At 45.4% G+C, this 20,773-nt stretch overlaps 1 protein-coding gene across 5 annotated transcripts in view; it reads right to left on the reverse strand.

Annotated features, from left to right (window-relative positions):
* Positions 1-1,633: 1,633 nt before the first annotated feature.
* The window catches only part of LOC101408132 (neuronal acetylcholine receptor subunit alpha-7), a 115,711-nt gene continuing 96,571 nt past the window's right edge, over positions 1,634-20,773 (reverse strand). The window contains exons 1-7 of one of the 5 annotated variants that reach the window (XM_087428822.1): positions 19,423-19,586; positions 18,649-18,728; positions 14,356-14,523; positions 13,170-13,364; positions 12,072-12,158; positions 9,221-9,330; positions 1,634-5,169 (exon numbers count right to left, since the gene is read on the reverse strand). In XM_087428822.1, the coding sequence (XP_087284948.1) occupies positions 4,651-5,169; positions 9,221-9,330; positions 12,072-12,158; positions 13,170-13,364; positions 14,356-14,523; positions 18,649-18,728; positions 19,423-19,532 (1,269 nt within the window). In that variant the 5' untranslated portion in view covers positions 19,533-19,586 and the 3' untranslated portion in view covers positions 1,634-4,650. Of the gene's footprint in view, positions 5,170-9,220; positions 9,331-12,071; positions 12,159-13,169; positions 13,365-14,355; positions 14,524-18,648; positions 18,729-19,422; positions 19,587-20,773 lie in introns of those variants that run through there. The other 4 variants (XM_087428819.1, XM_004431871.2, XM_087428821.1 and 1 more) reach the window with 4 other exon arrangements.

Consider the following 20,773-nt stretch of genomic DNA (forward strand, 5'->3'; position numbering starts at 1 on the left):
AGTAGGGATCATCTCAGGAACATATAGTGGTTTGGTCTTAAGGAATCTATTAATATAATACAACATACTAATAGAGCAAAGGCGAAAACCTTCTGATTATCTCCATGGATACTGAGAATGCTGTGACAAAAATCTAACATCTACAGTTTCCCCAGAAAGCCATAATAGTTTGAGAACACACAAATACTTTTTTATTATGACAAGGAAAATACACGTGTTCATGCAAGTTAAATGCTAAGACATTAAACCATCCCAAGATCGTCAGGAACAAGATAGCTATGCCACCTGAATCACTATTTTTAACACTGTTCTCAAATGCAGTTGGCTAAGAGAAAGAAATAACGGAAATTATTAAAAAGAAGGAGGCAAAAGAAAATCTTAAAAACAATAAGAAATCACAATTATGGTGGCTGATTATGACATTGATATACAAAATAAACTACTTTCCTATACATCCAATTAGCAAATAAAATGGAAGAAATCATTTCATTGAAAATTGTAGCCAAATGATAAAAAATCTAGACATATACAACAAGAAATTCATAGGACCTGTTTGAACAAAACCATGAAAACTCTACTGAGTGACATAAAATTAGATTTGAGTAAAAGTTTAGTGTGTTGAGAAGCCAGAGCTGGTGTATTGAATTAAGAGTATGCAGATTATGACCTGCTGAATGGCCGGGCACAAGCCACCTACAGAGGTCGCTAGGTAGTTGCCTTAGCATCCAAGCTCCTGCTTTGGGGAAGTGAAACCCGTGGGGTCTTTTTGATTGAAGGCACAGTTTCAATATACCCCCACAAGGGAAGCAGAGTCACAAGACTTACTACAAACCCCAGGAACCGAGGGGGTGCAATGAGCCAGGGAAAGGGCAGCCTTCATTCCCAGGTCAAGAACAAGCAGGAGATAGAGAGCAGGGTAGCAAGTACCTATTACTTAGAAGATGGTTGGGGTGGAGGTCACTAACCTTTCCCAGGCTTAACTCTAAGTGGTTATTTTAAAAGGCGCTGGAAAAACAAAGCAGGAATTTATGGCGGGCATCCTAAACGTAGGTCCTACGTGAGCAGGGTTGTCATGCTGTAAAATGCCTAGGCAGCAAGTCAGAAAAACAAAGTCCTTTTTTGTGGAATGAAAAAACACAACTTTTGTTTTTCTTATCACTCTAGATTGCAGTATTCTTGAATAGGAAGATCCAATTAATCTACAAATTCATTGTGACCCCAATTTGAAAAAAAGATGTATGTGTGTATGTGTGTGTGAGAGAGAGACAGAGTGTTGAGGGGACTGTTAACTTGGAAATGTTAATACAAACATGAATTATTGACACTAATATGAATAAAGCCTCAGAAATTAAAGACATTCATAGAGAGATACATCAATAAAACAGAAATAGACCCAAACACTTAAAGGAATTTAGTTTACAAGGAAGGTGGCATTTTGAACAGGGAGAAAAGATTATAATTGTATTATGGGAATGCGCTGTTATATATTTTGTTGGCAGAACTGACCAACCGTTTAGAGGGAACTAAATGCATCTTTACCTCCATTTCCTGCAACAAACGAATTCCAGAGAGTTAGAAGATGTAAAGGTAAACAAATGAAACCATAAGGTTTTAGAAGAAAATATGAGTAAGTTTATTTATAGTCTCAGAATGGGGAAGGCCTTTTAAAACTGGAAACAAATCCCACGATCTACAAAGGAAAATATGGATAAATTGACAACATAAAACTTTAAACTTTCTATATGGCAATAAACAAATCAATAAATAACATCAAAAGACAAACAATAAACAAATAAAAATATTTTCAAGACATAGACAGAAAGGTTCCAAAGTGCACAAATTAAGAAAAAGCCGAAGAACCCAACTGAAAATTGTGGAAAGGACGTCAATTTACAAAAATTGAAATTACCAAAAAACATTTTAAAAGATGTTCAACTTCACTCATAATAAAATAAATTAGAATATTGCAATATCATTTTTCACCAAGCATAGTGGAAAAAAATTAAATTTTGATAATACCCAGTGCTGAGAAATTGGCCCTTTCATTATACTCTTGGTAGGTGTATTCACTGATCAGTTTTTGGAGGATAATCTGGTACTATCTACCAAAACGTTAAATGTACATAGCCTTAAATCCAGCAATTCCATTTCCAAGTTGGAATTTACACCAAGATATAGTCACAAAAGTATGCTAAGATATAAGTACAAGGATGCTAATCATAGATTTGTGTATAAAAATAAAAACTGGAAATATTCTACATGTTCACTAATAAAAGACTAATCTAAGAAATTATAGTCCACCAAAACAATGGAACACTAAGCAGCTATTAAGAAGAATGAGGTAGATCTTTATGTGTTGGTATGGAAAGATCTCTGAGATAAAACACTCAGCGAAGAAAGCAAGGTGTAGAGCTCCGAGCATAGCATGAGTGCTAGAAGAGGAATGTCTCTCCATGCCCCTTTCCTCCCTCTTCAGGCCTTCCTCCCTTCCTTTCTTCCTTTCCCCAGAAGCCCATTGGTGGTCCCTGTGAGGCGAGAAAACAGCGTGGGAGGCCTTTATTTTAGCCATTCACACTTTTCTATGTGTGTGTGTATCTCTTCCTTATTTTTACTTTTTAAAATGGCAGAGTAGTTATTTGGGTGGTCAAAAACTTTTGCTGTTTTTATGTTTTTCTGTATAAAATACAAAACCAAAACAGTTTGGTTTTTTTGAAGCAAAAATGCAGTAGGGATCAATTTTTGGATAGCAATAGGAAATTAAGCTTTCTCTTTATATATCAAAACACTCCACTTGTTTCTAAAGACACATTAATAGAAAAAAAACAAAAAGAAAAGATAATATTGTGCATTTAATTCATCCATCCCATGTAGAATGGGTGAACTCTGAGGACCACTCTGATCCAAATGGTGTGATGCTGGAATGCCCTTATTTATCAAGCTTCTTGTCATAAACAAGGTGTCCACAGGCGCTCACATATACACACACAGGGCATGCGCAAGCCTCCATCTTCCTCAGTGCAAACAAATCCATGTGCATTACCTAGAAATGAGTGAAATAAATGACTGGAGAAATGCATGCAATTTGTTTTGCTCTGAAAATCTAATCCTCCCTCATGATGTACCCATCTCAGGGGTTAGAAGGAAATTAAAGAATCCCAGGAGCTCAAAGCCTTCTATAGTTTTGAGCTCTGAGCAGTTACTGGATGAAACAAGAGAAGAGATTTTCTTGTGTCTCCCTCTGATCTCATTAAAAAATAAGAAGAATGGGAAGAGGCAAAGTGACTACTGTCAGCTAGATAATCTAACTGGAAAACTGTGTCACCATTTAGGTTTAAAATTAAAGTTTCCCTTGCTTTCAAAACACACCTCCAGTGAATCCACCCATTCAGCCGGATTTCTGGGCTGAAGCTGCGGTGGACGAGCTGTGGAGAAGCAGATTCCCAAAAGCCAGAAACTGGAGCTACTGGCTGTGCAGCCACGGTTAGCCTGCCAGCCCCTTCGCTGACCGCCACTGGCTTGTCATCCAGGAAAGCCATCAGCCACACCATCCCCTCCCCGGTTCCTGCCACATACGGAACCGGAACCAGAAGAGGTCCCAGACCCTGTCCCCTGGCCCTGACACATGGAGAAAAAGCATAGAAAACTTTCACTTTATGTATGCATTTGTTTGGATCCACGAATTTCTAACACTAATCAACTCCAGTACATGTGAAGCATCTAATGCATTTTTGTTTTAAAACACATAGATGGTTTAATTTAGTTTTATCTACTACATTGAGTTGGCAATTCTAACAGAACTCTATTTGTTGTTCAGGTTTTGCAGAATAGAGCAGACTCACTCAACTCCGCAGTGTCTGGGGGCAGCAGAAAGCTTGAGAGTCACCTGGGATCTACAGAAATCTCCAACTTTACTGGGTCTGGTCCTAGTTCAGAACTGACACACACCTGTGTCCCTCCTGATTCCCCGCACAGAGTAGTTTGGCAGAAATCAGGCAGGTAAAAGCATAATTTACAAGACCAACTATATCTCTTTGCTTTTTTTTTTTTTTTTTAATGTAGAAATAGCATAAAACTATTGCTTTCTACCATCTTTGGTAGAGAAATATCAAAACTGAATTAAAGGAAAACCAGCAGTTAGGTTTTTAGTTTTAATTTAGTTTAGTTTCCTTTCACTAGTCAATTATTTGAATGGATTTAGTGAGTTTTGTTTATTATTATTATTAGTTTCAATCTAGGTTTGTACACAGGCAAAAGCATATGTTGCATTTTCATGTAGGCCTTCATGGCAAGTGACATGCAGGCAAGCAAACCAGCTGTACAGGCCTCCCCTGGCAGTCCTGCGCTACCCGGACCTCTCTGAAGAGCTCACCAGGCAGTGGGGAAAGGGAAAAATGACCTCTCAGTGGTTCCGCTGCCCTCAAGGATGTCCCAAGGATATCAAGTAGCTCATCTGAGAAGATTAAACAAAAACGTGCTGAGATCCTATTACAGAAAGTAACAAGGAAACTGTAACCGATATCACTGACAGTGCTAAGAGTACATAGGCATCCTCACGTTTAATGCTGCTGTAGGATTAGCACCCCAAATTCTCTCCAAGCCAACAACATCGCCTATCTTTGCATTTCCTACACGCTGGGAACCAGAACCAAGTTAAGCGAAGTCTTTGGACACAGCCTCGACAAAGTTTGGAGCCGACATCAGGATGCCGATGGTGCAGATGATGGTGAAGACGGAGAAAGCCATGAGGCACAGGCGGTCCACCACACAGGCCGCGAACTTCCACTCGCTGCAGATGACCTCGCTCTCGTCCTGGCAGCGGAAGCGGTTGGCGATGTAGCGGATCTCCTCCAGGATCTTGGCCAGGTCTGGGTCCCCCTCGGAGGGCTGTCCGCCGTGCAGCAGGTGCTCGTCATGTGTGGGAGAGCAGGCCATGCGGCCGCACACGACCCCCGAGTCGGGGGTGGGGGCGCAGTGCATGCCGTCCAGCCCCCGGAAGCCGATGTAGAGCAGGTTTCCATTGGCGGCCGGCGGCCCCGCCACCGCGCTCATCTCCACGCTGGCCAGGCTGCAGCGGCGCTGCTTGTGCTGGCAGGCCGGGCGCACCTTGTCCTCCCCCGGCCTCTTCATGCGCAGGAACCACGCGCACCAGTTCAAAAGGATGACTCTGGTCTGGGGAGACAACAGAGTGTTAGGAGCGGCTGGGAAGCGTGCATCAGTGGATCCCAATAGCAAGATGATCCTATGCTACCAGCCCTACTTCTTGGATCCTGGGGGTGACAGGCCCCCACGCCGTCCCAAGTGAGTTTACACAGGCAAGCAATACCAATGCATTACAACCATGGAGTCAAATGTGAGGCAAGAATAAAATCAGTGCAGAAAATTACCCTGGGAAGCAGTTGAATTTCTCTCCCTGGCAGGCACACTGCAATCTCAGGGAAGACAGCCACGTGAGAGGAGAGGGCTGTCTTGGAAAGAGAGCCCTGAGCTGTGTGAACAGGGCAAGTCACTTTCCCTCTCTGATCCTTCCTCATCTGTAACCAGGAACCATCATACCCAACTCCCTGTGAGGTACCCCAGTGTGCCACAGCAAACTCACAGGGGAGCCCGAAAGATTTTAACTCTTCAAGGGCAACCTGGTGACATTTGTCAGACACTGCGTGAACACCTAGCTTGAAGGGGTTCAGACTGCAACATTAGATGCTCCATCCCTTGCAATGATGTCATATCATTGCAAAGCAGGTTTTTGAAGTTGTCCTGATAAAAAGCAAGAGCCAAGAAAGTTAACATGGAATAGAAAATGAGGGTACTGTGCTCCGAAGATTTGAGAGGCTGTGTTGGGCTAAGTTGTCAAGGAATAAATACTTAGTAAGTTGATTTGACCTATTTAATAACCAGAACCGTTAGGTATTTCTTTTGCCTTAGGGGCTCTGTGAAAAAAACTCTGAGACACTAAAGGTGACATGAACCAAAGAAGTTTAGGAACCTCTAACCTAACTCATTAGGCTGCAGTGAAGACTGAATGAGACGGTTTGTGGGAAAGTACTTTGAAAAGTCTGAAGCAGGGGTTGGCAGACTTTCTGTAAAGGACCAGACAGTAAATATTTTAGCTTTGCAGGCCAGAGGTCTCTGTTGCAACTACTCAGCTCTGCTGATATGGTACAAAATCAGCCAAAGACAGCATGTAAAGGAGCAGGCATGGCCATTTTCTAATAAAATTTTATTTGCAAAAGCACGTGGTAGGCTGGATTTGACCTGCAGGGCCATAGTTTACCGGCCTCTGATCTAAAGTGTTTTATAAACATGTTACCTACATGCGTAGAAGATGCTGGAGAGAAATCACTTTCTTGTTTTTTGCCTCTAATGGAAAGAAGCGAGCCATCTGAGGCCTCAATTCCAGTTAAAAAAAGCATACTTGCAAGCCTATTTAGACAAGTATGTGAAAAGCGGGCCCTTTCTCTGAAATTATCCAGATACTGATTTCATTTTAATTTTGGTTTGTGATGGTAGGCAAATTCCACCAGCAGCATAGCAGGCATGATTCCCATCTGTAAGTGCAGGCAGTATTGTGAAGTTCATGTCTGCAACACTTTCTTGGTAATCATTTTTATGACATTTTATCAGAGATAACTGTGGCAGACCAGTCTGGAGACAGGCAACGAAAAGAAAAAGAAGGCATTTCACTGCAGCTGTAAAGATGGCCCTTTGTTCCTGCAAGGTGGCACTCTACATACCCTGCCCACATCCCACAGGCAAACCTCCAGAGCCTGGAAAGCCTGGCTGCAGACCCTGGAGGGTTTTCCATGATCACTAAGGAGCCCCATGTGAATCCTTGGGTGAGTTCGGCCCTCCACACATGGCTCATGAGACATGCCATCTCACTTGGGCCTCTCAGGGCTCTGTGAAACGAGTATAATTCCCCCATTTTACAGATAAAGAAAATGAAGCTCAAAGAGGCCAATAAATTGGCTCAGTGTCACTTAGTGAGCAAGTCACCTAACATGTTTAGACTTCTTCAGCCTCATCTGGAAAAGGGTCCACTAGGTTCCCTTCAAGCCTCCAGTGACTTTAGCCCAACCACGACTTGGAAGGCACCTGAAAGCCTGGGCCAGTGCTCAAGGGAGCACACTGGGCAGTGAGTGTGTCCAAACCCAGAGGCAGCCGTGCACACAGAGAGCTGAGCAGAGGTGCCCGGTGCTTCTCCTGCCACGTGCGGGTCTGCGCAGCCCCTGGGGCACATCTCAAGCTAAGTCTATTTTGAATCCCATGGCCTGAATCATTAGCTTTCAAGGCTGAAGCATCTCAAAAGATGAAATTATCCTCTTGGCACTTATCAAACTGTGTTTGTGACCTCTTCTGCTAGGTTATAGTTTTGTTTCTGGCTGTGCAAATGTCACATAATGCCACTGCACCCAGCAGTATCTTCTTCATAGCAACAGATCATAATAAAAGTCCCTTGAAGGCTGTTTATGCTTCAAATACACATAGAAAGAAAGAAAAATGCAGTGTGCTAGATAAAATGAGAGAGAGAAACATACGAGCTTGATACTTCATTTGCAGCCATTGGTTGTAACATGCTCTTGTGCTGAGAGCTGAATAATTAGCATAAGCTCTTAATTAAGATTTTTCTGGAACAGTAAAATGCTACCAGGTCATTAAAAATGGTTTTGGGTCTTCATGTCTTAACTCTTTTATCTTTATGTCAATCAAAACATTAGAAAGAAGATGTGTTGATATTTTTGCATTTGCATAAATAAACACTAGAAGGAAAAAGTGGGAACTAATTAAAATGGTTATCAATATTGGTGGTGGAAGCAGGGCGAGGGGCAGGAATGGGAGCAGGATTTCCTTATGTATAACTATACTTTTATTTTGACTTTTGAAACATGTAAATGTCTTACCTACTTCAAACACACTGATGGACAGAAAGTGGATTAGGGTTATTATAAAATCAGATGACAACGTAGGTGACCGTGTGAAAATGTGTCCCAACTGTTAAGCAGGGGTGGGGGGGCTTCTCAAAACAAGCCCACGGACTGTAGAGATGTGACCTGTGGGAGGCGGCACCATTTCCAGGAGCTTACTCCACTGCTGATGCAATGAGCTATGAGAAAGGGTCCTTATTAAGTGTAAGAACTTGCCGTGGAAAAGAACCCAAGGGGACACAGTAACTTTGTAAAGCCATTTTTTTTTTAAAATGCAGGCTTTCCTAAGGTAACTCCTGGGTCACTAAATTATCGCACAATGAATATTTTTAGAAGGCCCAGGAACTCCCCTGTTCCTGGAGGTTGACGAAACGCATCTTACGTCCTGCAGCTGCATTTAGCATGCTGGTGAGTTCTAGAGCCCTTCTGAACTTGGATGCAAGATTATGGGTCTCCAAAGACAGGAGCATTTTGGCATGAGAGGGCTTCTTTAGCTCCCAATGGTCCTTAGGCCACATGCTCCGGACAGGAAGACAAGAAGGTCTGCAAGGCTCAAGTAAGAAGTAGGGTGGGGGCAGCCCTCTCCCCCCACGGTGAGGTGGGGAAAGCCCAGGCCCTGCTCCGCCCTAATCAAGGTTTCCTGAGTGTCAGGCGAGGGTGGGTGTAGAGCTTCAGACCCTGGACTCTGAAGGACTCTGAAGGAGCGGGTGGGTAAGCATCAGCAGAAATCACAATGCAAGGTGCCAGGCAGGTGTGGCCTGGGCTAAGATGACAGGCTATTATAGTCAATCGTTCATTTTTCATCCATTTTCTTTCATCCCATCCCTCTTCCCCACTGCTAACTACTAAACTTAGTTTTATAAGTTTTGGTTAAATTCCATTCCTATGTGTACTGAATGTATATAGTCTTACATAGCTCACTCTACGTCTTACTCTTTTCACCCCTCATTCTGTTTGGAAGATCCAACCATGTGGCTGTGTGTTTATCTTGTCTGTTGCTTCCAACCGCTGCACAGTTCTCCATAGTGTACATGCACAAAGTGGTTTCAAAAACACCGTGCTAGCGAAATATACGAGCAGTCAGCACGTGAGTCCCGCTCTGGAATGTGAGATTGTAAGCACAGTCCACAGGACCGTAAGAGTATGCTCACCGCCTGTCTTCTATGCAGAGAGATTTAGCTAGGTGAAGTCACAAAGAAATACAGCTCTTTGTTTAGGAATGCTAGCTGTTTTTGGGGATTTTTGAAACAGATAAATCATCCGCGGAGCCTCCTTTGGGGTACGTGGGAGGAACGCACCCACTTGGGCATCTTGCCACCGTCGGGGTCGTGGTGGTGGTACTGCAGCACAATCACTGTGACAACCACCGAGAGGCCAACGATGATCATTGTGCTGGCGAAGTACTGGGCTGCAGAGAGAGCAGACACAGGGTGAGACCCAGGGCCTCCATGGCACAAACATCACAGGGCTGGGCGGACCATGTTCTCTGGCGGTCAGAGACTGGGTGGCAAAGCCTGAGAGCAGAGCAGGGCTGCCTCTGGCCTGTAGTCCCCCACCCACAGACCAACAGGCTGGGGCCAGCCTAGAGCACAGAGATTTCCCTTCCTATCTCATCCTGGCGAGTACCGTTGCCTAGCTGACTTCACTTTTGTGAACTCTGTCTGCCTCCTCCTTCCGTGAGAGTTAACAGACCTCACAGGATAGTGATAAGGTTGTTCCAACGAGAAAGCACATGGATGGTTACCGGAACTGAAAACAACTGGATGTGAAGATATGGTCACCATGCTGATGACTGCAGGCCACAGATGTGCTCTGGGGACGTAACACGGGCAAACCTGGACATCACCTGGCTGTCTTATCAGGCCTGGACTCTTAGGGTATCAGCGTGGAAAAGGAATCTGGCCCCATTTATTGAGAAACACCTAGTTGTCCAGCCTGAGGAAGAGGTCAGCAGCAGTGACCTTTCAGACCGAGAACATCAGCTTCAGCTCTGATGGGCAAAGATGTGTTTCTCTACCTTGGCCCCAGTGAGGAGCAGCAGGGAACATCTGAAAGAGCTCCCCGACCCCGGGTCCACTGGCTGCCATCTCTGAGTTTGGACAGGCTGCTCTGCCTCTCTAGGCCTCAGGTTCTTCACCAGAACAAAAGGGATGGAAATGCCTTCTTTGCAGGGTTGATGCAGGAATTAGCAATTATATGGGCCAAGGGTCTAGGAGAAAGCCTGGCATGGGGGAGGCGCTCCTTAATTGGCAACTCTGACTATTAAATCCTCAGTGTGGCTGTCTGCCCAAGGAGTCTGAGCTCTAAGCAGAAAGCATCCTGGTACAGAGGCTAAGTGTACGGCCACACACCTGGTTAAGAACACCTCCTGCTCTCCAGGCAGGCAGGAACTCACTGCTCTCCCACGGAGACCAGGAGATACCTGCAAGGAGCTACCAGAGGTGGATATTTGAGACTTAAAGTTAGCATCCCCGAGAAGGGGAAGGGAGGGAACCAAATGGTGACTGCTATGGCTGAATTGTGTCCCCCTAAAATTTATGTTGAAGCTCTAACCCCAGGACCTCAGAATGTGACTGTATTGGAAATGGGCCTTTAAAGAGCTGATTAACTTAAAATGAGGTTGAGTGGGACCTGATCTAGTCTGACTGGTGTCCTTATAAGAAGAGGAAATTTGGATACCCAAAGAGACACCAGGGATGCACAAAGAGAAGAGACACCATGTGAGGACACAGCAAGAGGGTTCCCATCTGCAAGCCAAGGAGAGAGGCCTCAGGAGAAACCAAACCTGCTGACACCTTGATCTTGGACTTCTAGCTTCCAGAACTGTGAACAAAGAAATTTCTGTTCTGTAAGCCACCCAGTGTGTGGAATTTTATTACGGCAGCCCTAGCAGACTAATGCAATGACCTATGGAGGGATCCAGTGTGAACGGACACCACAGCTGAAAGCTCAACAACACAGGCAGAGGCCAACAGCATCCCATCCTTCTAGACGTGGGCTATGCATCAACCTCGCCTTTCCCAGTGGGTTCCCCAGTCAAAGCAGGGCCAGCTGACTGCACCATTAGTGGTGCTTTCTGCTGCCAGTCTCTGTTGGAAGAAATGTGTTGGAAGGTAGAAAGAACGGGTCAGACTGGCAAGTTGAAAGGTGCTTCCTCACTCTCTGGATGGTAGTAAGAGAAATATGACACCTACAAAGGCTTTTCATACCAACAGTCCCTCTGGCCAAAGTAGTAACATACAGGGAGTTCCACGCACATGAAGGGCCTTGGGTTCCTAGTTTGTGAAGCCTGAGGGTCTCCATGTAAGGCTCCGTCATTCCTGCCTGTCCCTAGTTAACTACACAGGACGGCCTTCAGGTGGCATGGGTCAACAGGAGTAATATACTCCAGCATTCCTGTGGCTGACCTTCACCACCAAATGGGAGTGGGGACGCTCATATTAAACCTATACCCACTGGCAGACTGTCTGCTTCCAGTCCTCACAACTGGCTTGGAGCTCTGGTCCCTGATCGGGAACAGAACCCTGGCTGCAGTGGTAAGAGTATGGATCCTAACTTCTAGACCACTGAGCACCCCTCCGCATGCTCCTACTTATTCCAATCCAGGGCAGCACACGCCAACAAGTGATGCTGTCCCGTTTCTGTCGTCCCTCCCTGGGCAGACGGTCATGCCTTACATCTGGCCAAAACATATTTGCCCTCTTCACATCTCCTCACATGCTTTAACTTTATACAGAGACATCGAGTTATCTCAGAAAACAATGGCTGAGAGTTAAAGTGTGTGCTCCTCCCATTTTAGCAAAGGATTTGTGGAAAAACAATGACAAGCTAAAGTAACGAATCTCTAGTGGTAAAATGTCTGATCCCATAACATGCGTGAGGGGGAAAATTATGGGAGGAAGGGGGCATTTCTGCACCTTACAGACAAACCACAAAGCTGGACTCCTCGTTCTCCTTACCTGTGCCCAGGTGAGCAGAGGCCATGGGTCACTCTGAATAGTTAAAGCAAGTCATGTCCTCATGGCAGAAAATGGGGCTGTGCAGCTCTCCAGGGCCCTGGAGGACACGCTTCTGCTCCGTCCCTGTGCTAGGAAGTCCTGGGCACTCTCTAAGCCTATGTCTTTGAGAGGAGCCTGACTCTTGCCTTACCTATCAAGGGCACTGAGTCGGACGTTGCAGGCATGATCTCAGCCACCAGCAGCATGAAGACAGTAAGAGAGAGTAAAACTGTTATTCCTGAAACACAAACACACAGCGGTGCCTGAGACAGAAGAGACGGTGAGGCCTAAAGTCCATCAACTGGGTTCCTAACCTGAGATCCAAAGAACTAGGGAGGTGTTGGGGGAGGGGTCTGTGGATTTCCTCAAACCAAAAGCATGGTTTTCTGCACATATAGGCATGGGCACTTTTCTGGGGACAGTCCAGGTCATGTATCAGAGTCCCAGAGGAGTCCCTGGTGGAGACAAGTTTAGGAGCCAGAACTTTAGAAGAACAATACAAAATGAATTATTGAACTTCGCACAAGTATCTCTCATTTTCTTTATTACATTAGTATTGAGAGGTAGTTTCATGTAGCGGGAAAAAGAAAACACGCAGTCTGAAGGCCTGGTATCCGGTCTTGACTTTGCTCCTTACCAACTGTGTGACCTTGGATAAGTCATTTAATGTGCCTGAGCCTCAGAGTCAGAAGACAGGTGTTTGAGAATGATTTCTTCATGTATTAAATATCATCGCTAGTAACTCTGAGATGCTAAGAAACTCATTTCCCCATTCTAAATCTGAGTTTTCTTATCTTCCTATTGGACGATCAGAAGGAATTACGCTGTGTGAGGCAACATACAAATGCAAGCTGATACTAAACTAAATACACTGTTTCTTGTCCACAACAGATGCTGGCTGGTTGCCATCAAGGAACAGGGTGGGTCGCAGGAAGGGAGAAAGCATAGGCCCCCAGGGGAGAACCGGTCCCTTCCTGGACGTTCCCATCCTCCGTGTGGGATCAGAGGATCCTATGGTATCTCAGGAGGGCACGGCCATCCAGCAGAGCCTAAATCAGAAGCCTGTGGTGTCAGGGAGATGCCCTTGGCTAGGAGGCCAGTGTGTGATGCACCAAGCAGGCCCTGCACATCTCCGTACCCGGAGCCCTGACGTGCCCCTGCGCTGTTCACAGTGAGACCTACAGAGCTGACCTCAAGGCAGGACCCTCCCGTCCCATCTCAGACTCCCACAAAAGATCCAGGCACTTACCAAGGGAGATTTTCTCCCCAGAGTCTGCAGGGAGCAAGAAGACGAGGAGGGCCAGGGCTGAGATGAGCACACAGGGGATGAGCAGGTTGAGGCCGTAGTAGAGGGTCCTGCGGCGGATGGTCACCGTGAAGGTGACGTCCGGGTATGGCTCTTTGCAGCACTCATAGAACTTCTCACTCCGCTTGCCCAGGACTCCTCCATGGGGAGGGGGAGAAAAGGAGGTCATTGTTTGAATAAAATTACCCTGTTTGTTTATTTTAATGGATATAACACATGAACATAGCCATGGAGTTTGTTAAGTGCTAAAAAACTGAGTAATCATTGTCTGAATAAGCACTTTCTGGTTTATTATAGAGTTATTTTAGAGTACGTTAGTAATATTTGAACAAATTGGCAGATATTTTTTGATGGATTGGAATTACATGTGCTGTAGACTGCATGTGTCCCCCTCAAAATTCATATGTTGAAATCCTATCACCCAAAGTGATAGTATTAGGCGGTGGGGCCTTTCGGAGGTGCTTAGGTCATGAGGGGGAGCCCTCATGAATGGGATTAGTGCCCTTATACAAGAGGCCCCAGAGAGCTCCCTAGTCCCCTCTGCCATGTGAGAACACAGCCAGAAGACAGCCATCTATGAACCAGGAAGTGAGCCCTCACCAGATACCTAATCTGCCGGCACCTTGATCTTGGACTTTCCAGTCTCCAGCACCGTGAGAAATAAATGTCTGTTGTTAAGCCACCCAGCCTATGGTATTCTGTTCCAGCAGCCTGAATGGACTAAGACACCATGATTATAAATAATACATTGTAAACTTTACACAATTATCAATTGTTTTTCTATTTAAAATCACCAAATACAGATAGGTTCCCATCACCTGCAATGTGCTGACCACCCTGATTTTAGGAATGGAGCAGATTCGAATAACGTAGGGATGCCTTTACTAGCACTGACTTGTGTTTAAATGTGTCCTTACCATAACTGCAAGTTCCTCAGGGAAAGCATCGAATTTTCTAATTGTTTTTTGTTTCTCATCCTATAGCTCTCAGTAAATTATGGAGAATGCTGCAGGGTCTAATAAATGCTCACACTGAAAATGAGAATGGAAAATCCCAGACTTTTTAAGCTAGCACAGGAATAAAGCAGCTTTCTTCTAGGCTGCTAGTCTCACGTCTTTGCTGGGCTTACCCACAAGGTCCCATTCTCCATTTGGGATATAGCCGCTGATATCTGCCTCCTGCATCTGTAGATCCAAGGACCACCCTCCATAAGACCAGGACCCAAATTTCAGTTTGCAGTGCTGCACATCAAAGGGGAACCAGCGCACGTCAATATGGCAGGAGCTCTTGAATATGCCTACATGGGCAATGGAAACAGAAGACCGAAATGCAAGCTGACTGAGATGTGCTTTCAATACACAGCAGTCTCACACTGTTGGTGGGAATGTGAATTGGTGCAGCCATTATGGAAACAGTATGGAGGTTCCTCAAAAAATTAAAAATAGAACTACCATCTGATCCACTGATCCCACTTCTGGGTATACAGCCAAAGGAAATGAAATCACTATCTAAAGAGTTGTCTGCACTCCCATGTTCATTGCAGCATTATTTATAATAACCAAGATAGGGAAACAACCTAAGTGTTCATCAATGGATGAATGGATAAATAAAAATATACATAACAATCACATTTATATATACATATATGTATATACATATGCATAAACATACAATGGAATATTAGTAAGCCTTAAAAAATAAAGAAACTCTGCCATTTGCAACAACGTGGATGAAGCTGGAGGGCATTTTGCTAAGTGAACTAGGCCAGACACAGAAAGACAAATACTGTATGGAAGTACTTGTACATAGAATCTGAAGGAAAAAAAAAAGTCGAACTCATAGAAACAAAGAACAGAATGGTGGTTGACAGGGGCTTGGGCATGGGGGAAATGGAGAGAGGATGGTAAAAAGGTATAAACTTTCAGTTATAAGAGAGATAAGTTTTGAGGATCTAATGTGCAGCATGGTGACTATAGTTAATAATATTGTATACTTGAAATTTGCCCAAGAGTAGAGCGGTCACTACACACAAAAAATGTAACTATGTGAGGTGATGGGTGTTTTAGTTAACCTGATTGTGGAAATCATTTCACAATGTATATGTATATTAAATCTTCATGTAATACACTTTAAGAATATTATAATTTTGTCAACTATACCTCAATAGAGCTGGAAAATAATTTTTTAAACAAATAAATACATGGCAGTCCCTTGGTCTCTATCCTCAAAGGCTGTTCATAACATGCAATGCCTAATCTTCGTGAAGTAAAAAGCTTACTAGCCTGATAAAGGATTGGCCAGTTAAATAATACATTATTTATGATGTTCTGCATGTATTTTCACTCGGTGCTTTGTGCACACATCTTTCTGGCCCACTCATATTCCCTTCTAGAGAAGGCGATGTGCGCACAAGGTCCTCTGGACTGGGTGTGTGACCACAGAGGACTTCAGCCCGTCCTGCCCCTCCAAACTGTAGCTAGACCTGTCTAGAACAAGCTGGGTCTTTTTGGAAAAATCTCTAAAAAGAAGCTTAGCTGAAGCTTCATTGTCTTTTAAAATTCAAAGACAACACCCACATGCTCTGTTGCAGACTGTTCTGAGGGATTTCTGTGCAAAGAATCAGAGTTCTGTAAACTTGCTCTTACCAGGCATGTGCATCTTCACATTCTAAATAATAAGAGAAAAGTAAAGAATGTAAAAAAAACATCTCAGAGAGTTGACAAAAATAATGGAGGGCTTAGAAACAGAATCTGAAAAGTGTGTGCGTGCATGTGCGTGTGTGTGTGTATGTGTGTTGGGTGGGGAACAGGGTGGGCATTTTCCTAGGTTACAACTGAGAAAACACTTGGTTATCCAGAAATACATGTGGAGGATAATTTTAACTAGCCTGAATTCTAGACTAAAACAAGGACTGACGGGTTTAAGTTGAAGAGCTGGATAGTGCTTGGACACAAGGAAGAGTTTCCACTGAAAAAGCAACTCCAGGCTAGGACAAGTTGGAAGTGAATATCCTGCAGGTCACCGAGAGGGGACCAGATAAGCCCACTCCAGCTATGTATGCCCATGTGCTCCTCCCTGCCCAGAGAAAGACTGGAAGGCAGTGGTAGGCACAAATAGCTAACGGTCCCAGTGCTTGTGGGGACTGGGCAGGTGCTCTGTGAATTTCTGCTATGGAATTAAAGAAAGAATGAACAAAGAAAGGGACTCAGCAGCCTTGCAAACACAGCCCCTCCTCCCCACAGCCAAGTTGGGAAAGGATAATAAACTTCCTATCCCCTCAAGTTCCTTAAATATGATTTGAAGCATTATATCCAGTGTTCATAGGAATCTGGAAGTCATTATAGACACTACCCTCCTGTCAATGGTCTGGGTCCCCCAAAACCCACATTGCTTGTAGAAAATCTAACTCCATAACTGTATTATTCCATTTCCATCAAATGACCAGAGAAAGAGAATCTCTAGAGATGGAAAGCAAATCAGTGGTTGCCTGGGGCTGGCAGTGAGGGTGGAGATTAACTGGAGAGAGGTAAAAAGGATTTTTCCAGGATGAGGAAAATGTTCTAAAACTAGGTTGTGGTAATGGTGGCACAACTCTATGAATTTACTAAAAATCACTGAATCATGCAGTTAAAATGGGTGACTTGTATGACATGTAAATTATATCTCAATAAAGCTATTAAAAATAAAAATATGAAATGGAAAAAAAGTCACTTCATAATCAAGTCTCTATTTCAAAGCTTGCACCTAAAACATTCTTTTTGCCTGTGCTTAGTTGCACGGGCAGAACAAGGATCCCAGATCAGTTCTACACTACCCCAAGCCAGACAGCACGCTGCTGCTGCCAATGTAGGGGAAACTCCCACAGTCACAGCACAATGTGTCCTGTCCCGACCAGGCTCCCAGCGCCACGGAGACCGGGAGGCAGGGACAGAACCCCAGAGGGGACTGCTGCACATAGGCAGCTCGGGGGTCAGGAGTACTGCTCCTGTAGCTGAAAATAGCGTCAGCCTTCAAAACAATCTGCAGCAACATATTCTTCTACACTGATGACTACTGGAGGTCATTTGCATTCATAACAGAAGCTGCAACTTACAGGCCTGGTGAAAAAGAATGTACCTGTGATGGACTACACATTCCACAGCCCCAGTCTGAAGGGGCCTGCTGTTGGGAAGAAGCATGCTTGGCCTGGAGAGGGGAGAAAGGGCTGGAAAAGTAGCAAGGAAAGACATGCTTTAAGATAGAAAACCTGGAGTTCTTCAATCTATACAAACATTATTGGGAGGTATCTGCCTTGACAGGTTCAATGACTGACTCATTCATTCATTCATTCGTTCATTAACGCGTGGGCCAGGCACCTGGTTGATCAGTGGTGGTTCTAAGGTGAGTAAACACAGATTCTGTCCGTGGGACGCTCATCACTTGCTAATGAGGATGAGCATGTAAACAATAACCCAGAAGGCAAAGCCAGCTTTCCTGTGTGCTGTGAGAGGAATCAGAAGGCATGAGACTGGGCTGACTGCTGGCGAGAGAGATGTGTGTGTGGTGTGTGCATGTGTGGAGTGTGTGTGGTGTACGCTGTGCATGTGGTGTGTGTGTTGGTGACAAGGTGGGTGTGGTTGCAGATTGCCTGGGAGCAGGCAGTTAAGCCAAACAGTTGCAGTGGGGGAGATAATCCTGGAAAAGAACATGTATCAAGTCATCTAAAAGCTTTTTAAAAACCTGTTAATATCCATATGCCTCAAGGCCATAAAGCCCATGTTTCCCGAGTGTGGACTACCCCCTGAGCAGCCTGGGGCCCTGTGAGTCCATAGAAATGATGGGCTGGTGGGAAAAGAATCAATCCTAGGAAGCAGTTAACCATCAACTGGTTTAGAAAGAGGAGAGAAGCTCATTCAGGAATAAGTGACTAATGAACCCTCCTTTGAAACCACTAGATCTTGTGTCTAACATGCCATGCTCTTTAATGCATGAATTCAAAAAGCCAGCTCAGCAAGTTCACCATCTCACCCCCAACACCGCGAGAGCAGCACCTGCTAAAATATCCAGCCTGGTGGAAGGAAAATGGTGCACTGAAACGGAGGCATAAATGGCCTGGGGGTTTGGCTTGCAAGTTGTAAGGAGAGCAAGAAATTACCTGACAAGGGAGATTTGCTTTAGTTGGCAGAAAATAAGAACAAATGACACATGCTGACAAAGACAGCTTGAGCCATGATCCCAAGACAAAAAGAAGGAAGATGTCATTGTCATGTTCAGGAAATATGTGCAAGCAGAGAATGGAAAGCAGGAGGGAGTGGGTGTGAACAGAGGCAAAGGATGCCCCGAGCACAGAGCTAGCCCACTGCTCATGTGAGCACTGTCCAGACTGGTACCCCAACCTAGCTTAAACTGCCTAACGTAGGAGGACAAAGGAAATGGATCTTACCTGGAGGGAGGTACTGGCAATGTCCAGAAGAATTCACTAACACGTTGGTGTGGAACGTGGCATCAAATCGTTCATCAGCACTGGAAACAGGAAAAGGATTCCGTGAGCCAGCAGTGCCAAGCAGTGGATTCCCTGGTGCCCTTAGGTCTGCTGTTAGCACGGTCAGAGCAGCTTTGTGGAGGGTTCCTGTTCATAGGTGGGCCACCCCAGCACTGATCTGAGAGCACCATGTGCAGCTGACCTGGGAGATCTCAGAACACAGTGGCTACCTCCATTGCAGAGGAACTGTGACTTTTTTTTCATATGCATATAAAACAAAGCTCTTAGCAAAAAATGAAACCTGAAGACAATTTAGGAGAACATCAGCAGATGAGAAATTTCAACCTATCTGTAGGAGATAAAGAGTTGGTGGAAGCACACGGCCACTCTAGCAGCCCCATGAGGGCAGGATTACGACCCACTGTGTTCAAAACTCTAGGCCCACGGCCGCCGGGAGCAGCTCACAGGTACGCAGCCTCCCTGGAGGCGCGGGGCCCTGAGCCGGGGAGCGCCCCCGCTGTGGGCATTTTGTGGACCCAGCACAATCGACACCAGTGGCATAATATCTGACCTTGCCTGCTACTAAAGCATTGGGGAGCACCCCCAGAAAACCCGGTTCACAAAGAAACTAAAACTGGCTCTTAAAGGCCCCGCGCACAAACTCACCCGTTCCAGAAAGCATCCTAAAATCACCAGAAAGAAAGGTGCACACTGCTTTGGTGACAAGAGACTCACCTAATAGGCCCTGAGTGCATCTCGGTGAGGGGTGAGACCTCTCCAGGGACTGGGACATTGGCGGCGGCCATTGTTGTGGCCTGGTGTGAGCGTGCTGACACAGACGCCATTGGAGTTTTCCCTGAGACCTGCTAGCCCAGGGTCTGCTCCACCCGCTAGAGCACCGATTTAATCCAGCTCAGCCAAGGCAGGCAGCCCACCCTAGAGACTGGCCCCACCTAACAACAAGCCCTCAGGCAACGTGTGGGCCTGCATAGATTGGTGACTGGATTTTCTGCAGCCTGGCAACTTAGCTGACTTGAGCGGGGCAGGGTGTGCACAAGGAGCGGGTGGAGAGTGTGGGGTGGTGGCGGAGTGTGTGGGGCTCCCGCCGTGGAGAGACTGGGTCCGCTTGGGGAGGTCGGGGCGCTCACACGGGGCAGGACTGTGTTGACTGTGTGTGTGGACCTCTGGGCGGCAGGGCTTGTCAGCTGCAGAAGACTTGTGCTTCTCAAAGACCCACATAGGAGGTTTGCCCCACCTTCCAAAGCCTGAAACAATTGGGTGCTCCTGTGCCTGAGGCCAGCCCCACCCAGCTGCAATCCTCAGAGAGCTGACAAGAGACCTAATAGGCTAGAGGTTTACAGCAATTCTAAGGCCCTGAGCCTAACAACCTGCCACACTGGGGGCCTACTCACTTAAAAGAAATACTGCAACACAAATGTGGTATTAGAACTTACAGCCAACTGTGCTGGGGCTCCCCACACCTGATAAAGAGACTGAAGGGCCCACAACAACTACAAGCAGCTGAGCATTACAACAGCTGGCCAGGAGCATAACTCAGCCTCCCTGGGCGCCTATAGGGAGAGCTAACAGGCCACAATAGAAGGACACACGTAGCCCACATAGGGGCCACCCCTGGAACATTGAGAACTGAGGGAAGCACACTGGAAGCCTCCTAAGCCATCACTTACATAAGGTCACCTATCCAAGAGCAGGAGACGTAGCTGACCTACCTAATACGTAGACACAAGCACAGGGAAAGAGGCAAAATGAGGAGGCAAAAGAATACATTCCAAGTAAGGGAACAGGACAAAACCCCAGAAAAGGAACTAAGTGAAACAGAAATGAGCAACCTACCTGACAGTTCAAACTAAGAGTGTTAAGGATGCTCACTGATCTGGGGAGAAGAATAGATGAACTCAGTGAGAATGTCAACAAAGAAATGGAAGATATAAAAAAGAACCAATCAGAAATGAAGAATACAATACTGGAAATGAAAAACTCATTAGAGGGACTCAAAAGCAGAGTAGAGGATACAGAAGAACGGATCAGTGAGCTGGAAGAAAGACTAGAAGAAATTACCCAAGGT

Source organism: Ceratotherium simum, chromosome 3, assembly GCF_057802395.1.
Source record: "Ceratotherium simum simum isolate JZ-2026a chromosome 3, ASM5780239v1, whole genome shotgun sequence".
Lineage (NCBI taxonomy): Eukaryota > Metazoa > Chordata > Mammalia > Perissodactyla > Rhinocerotidae > Ceratotherium > Ceratotherium simum.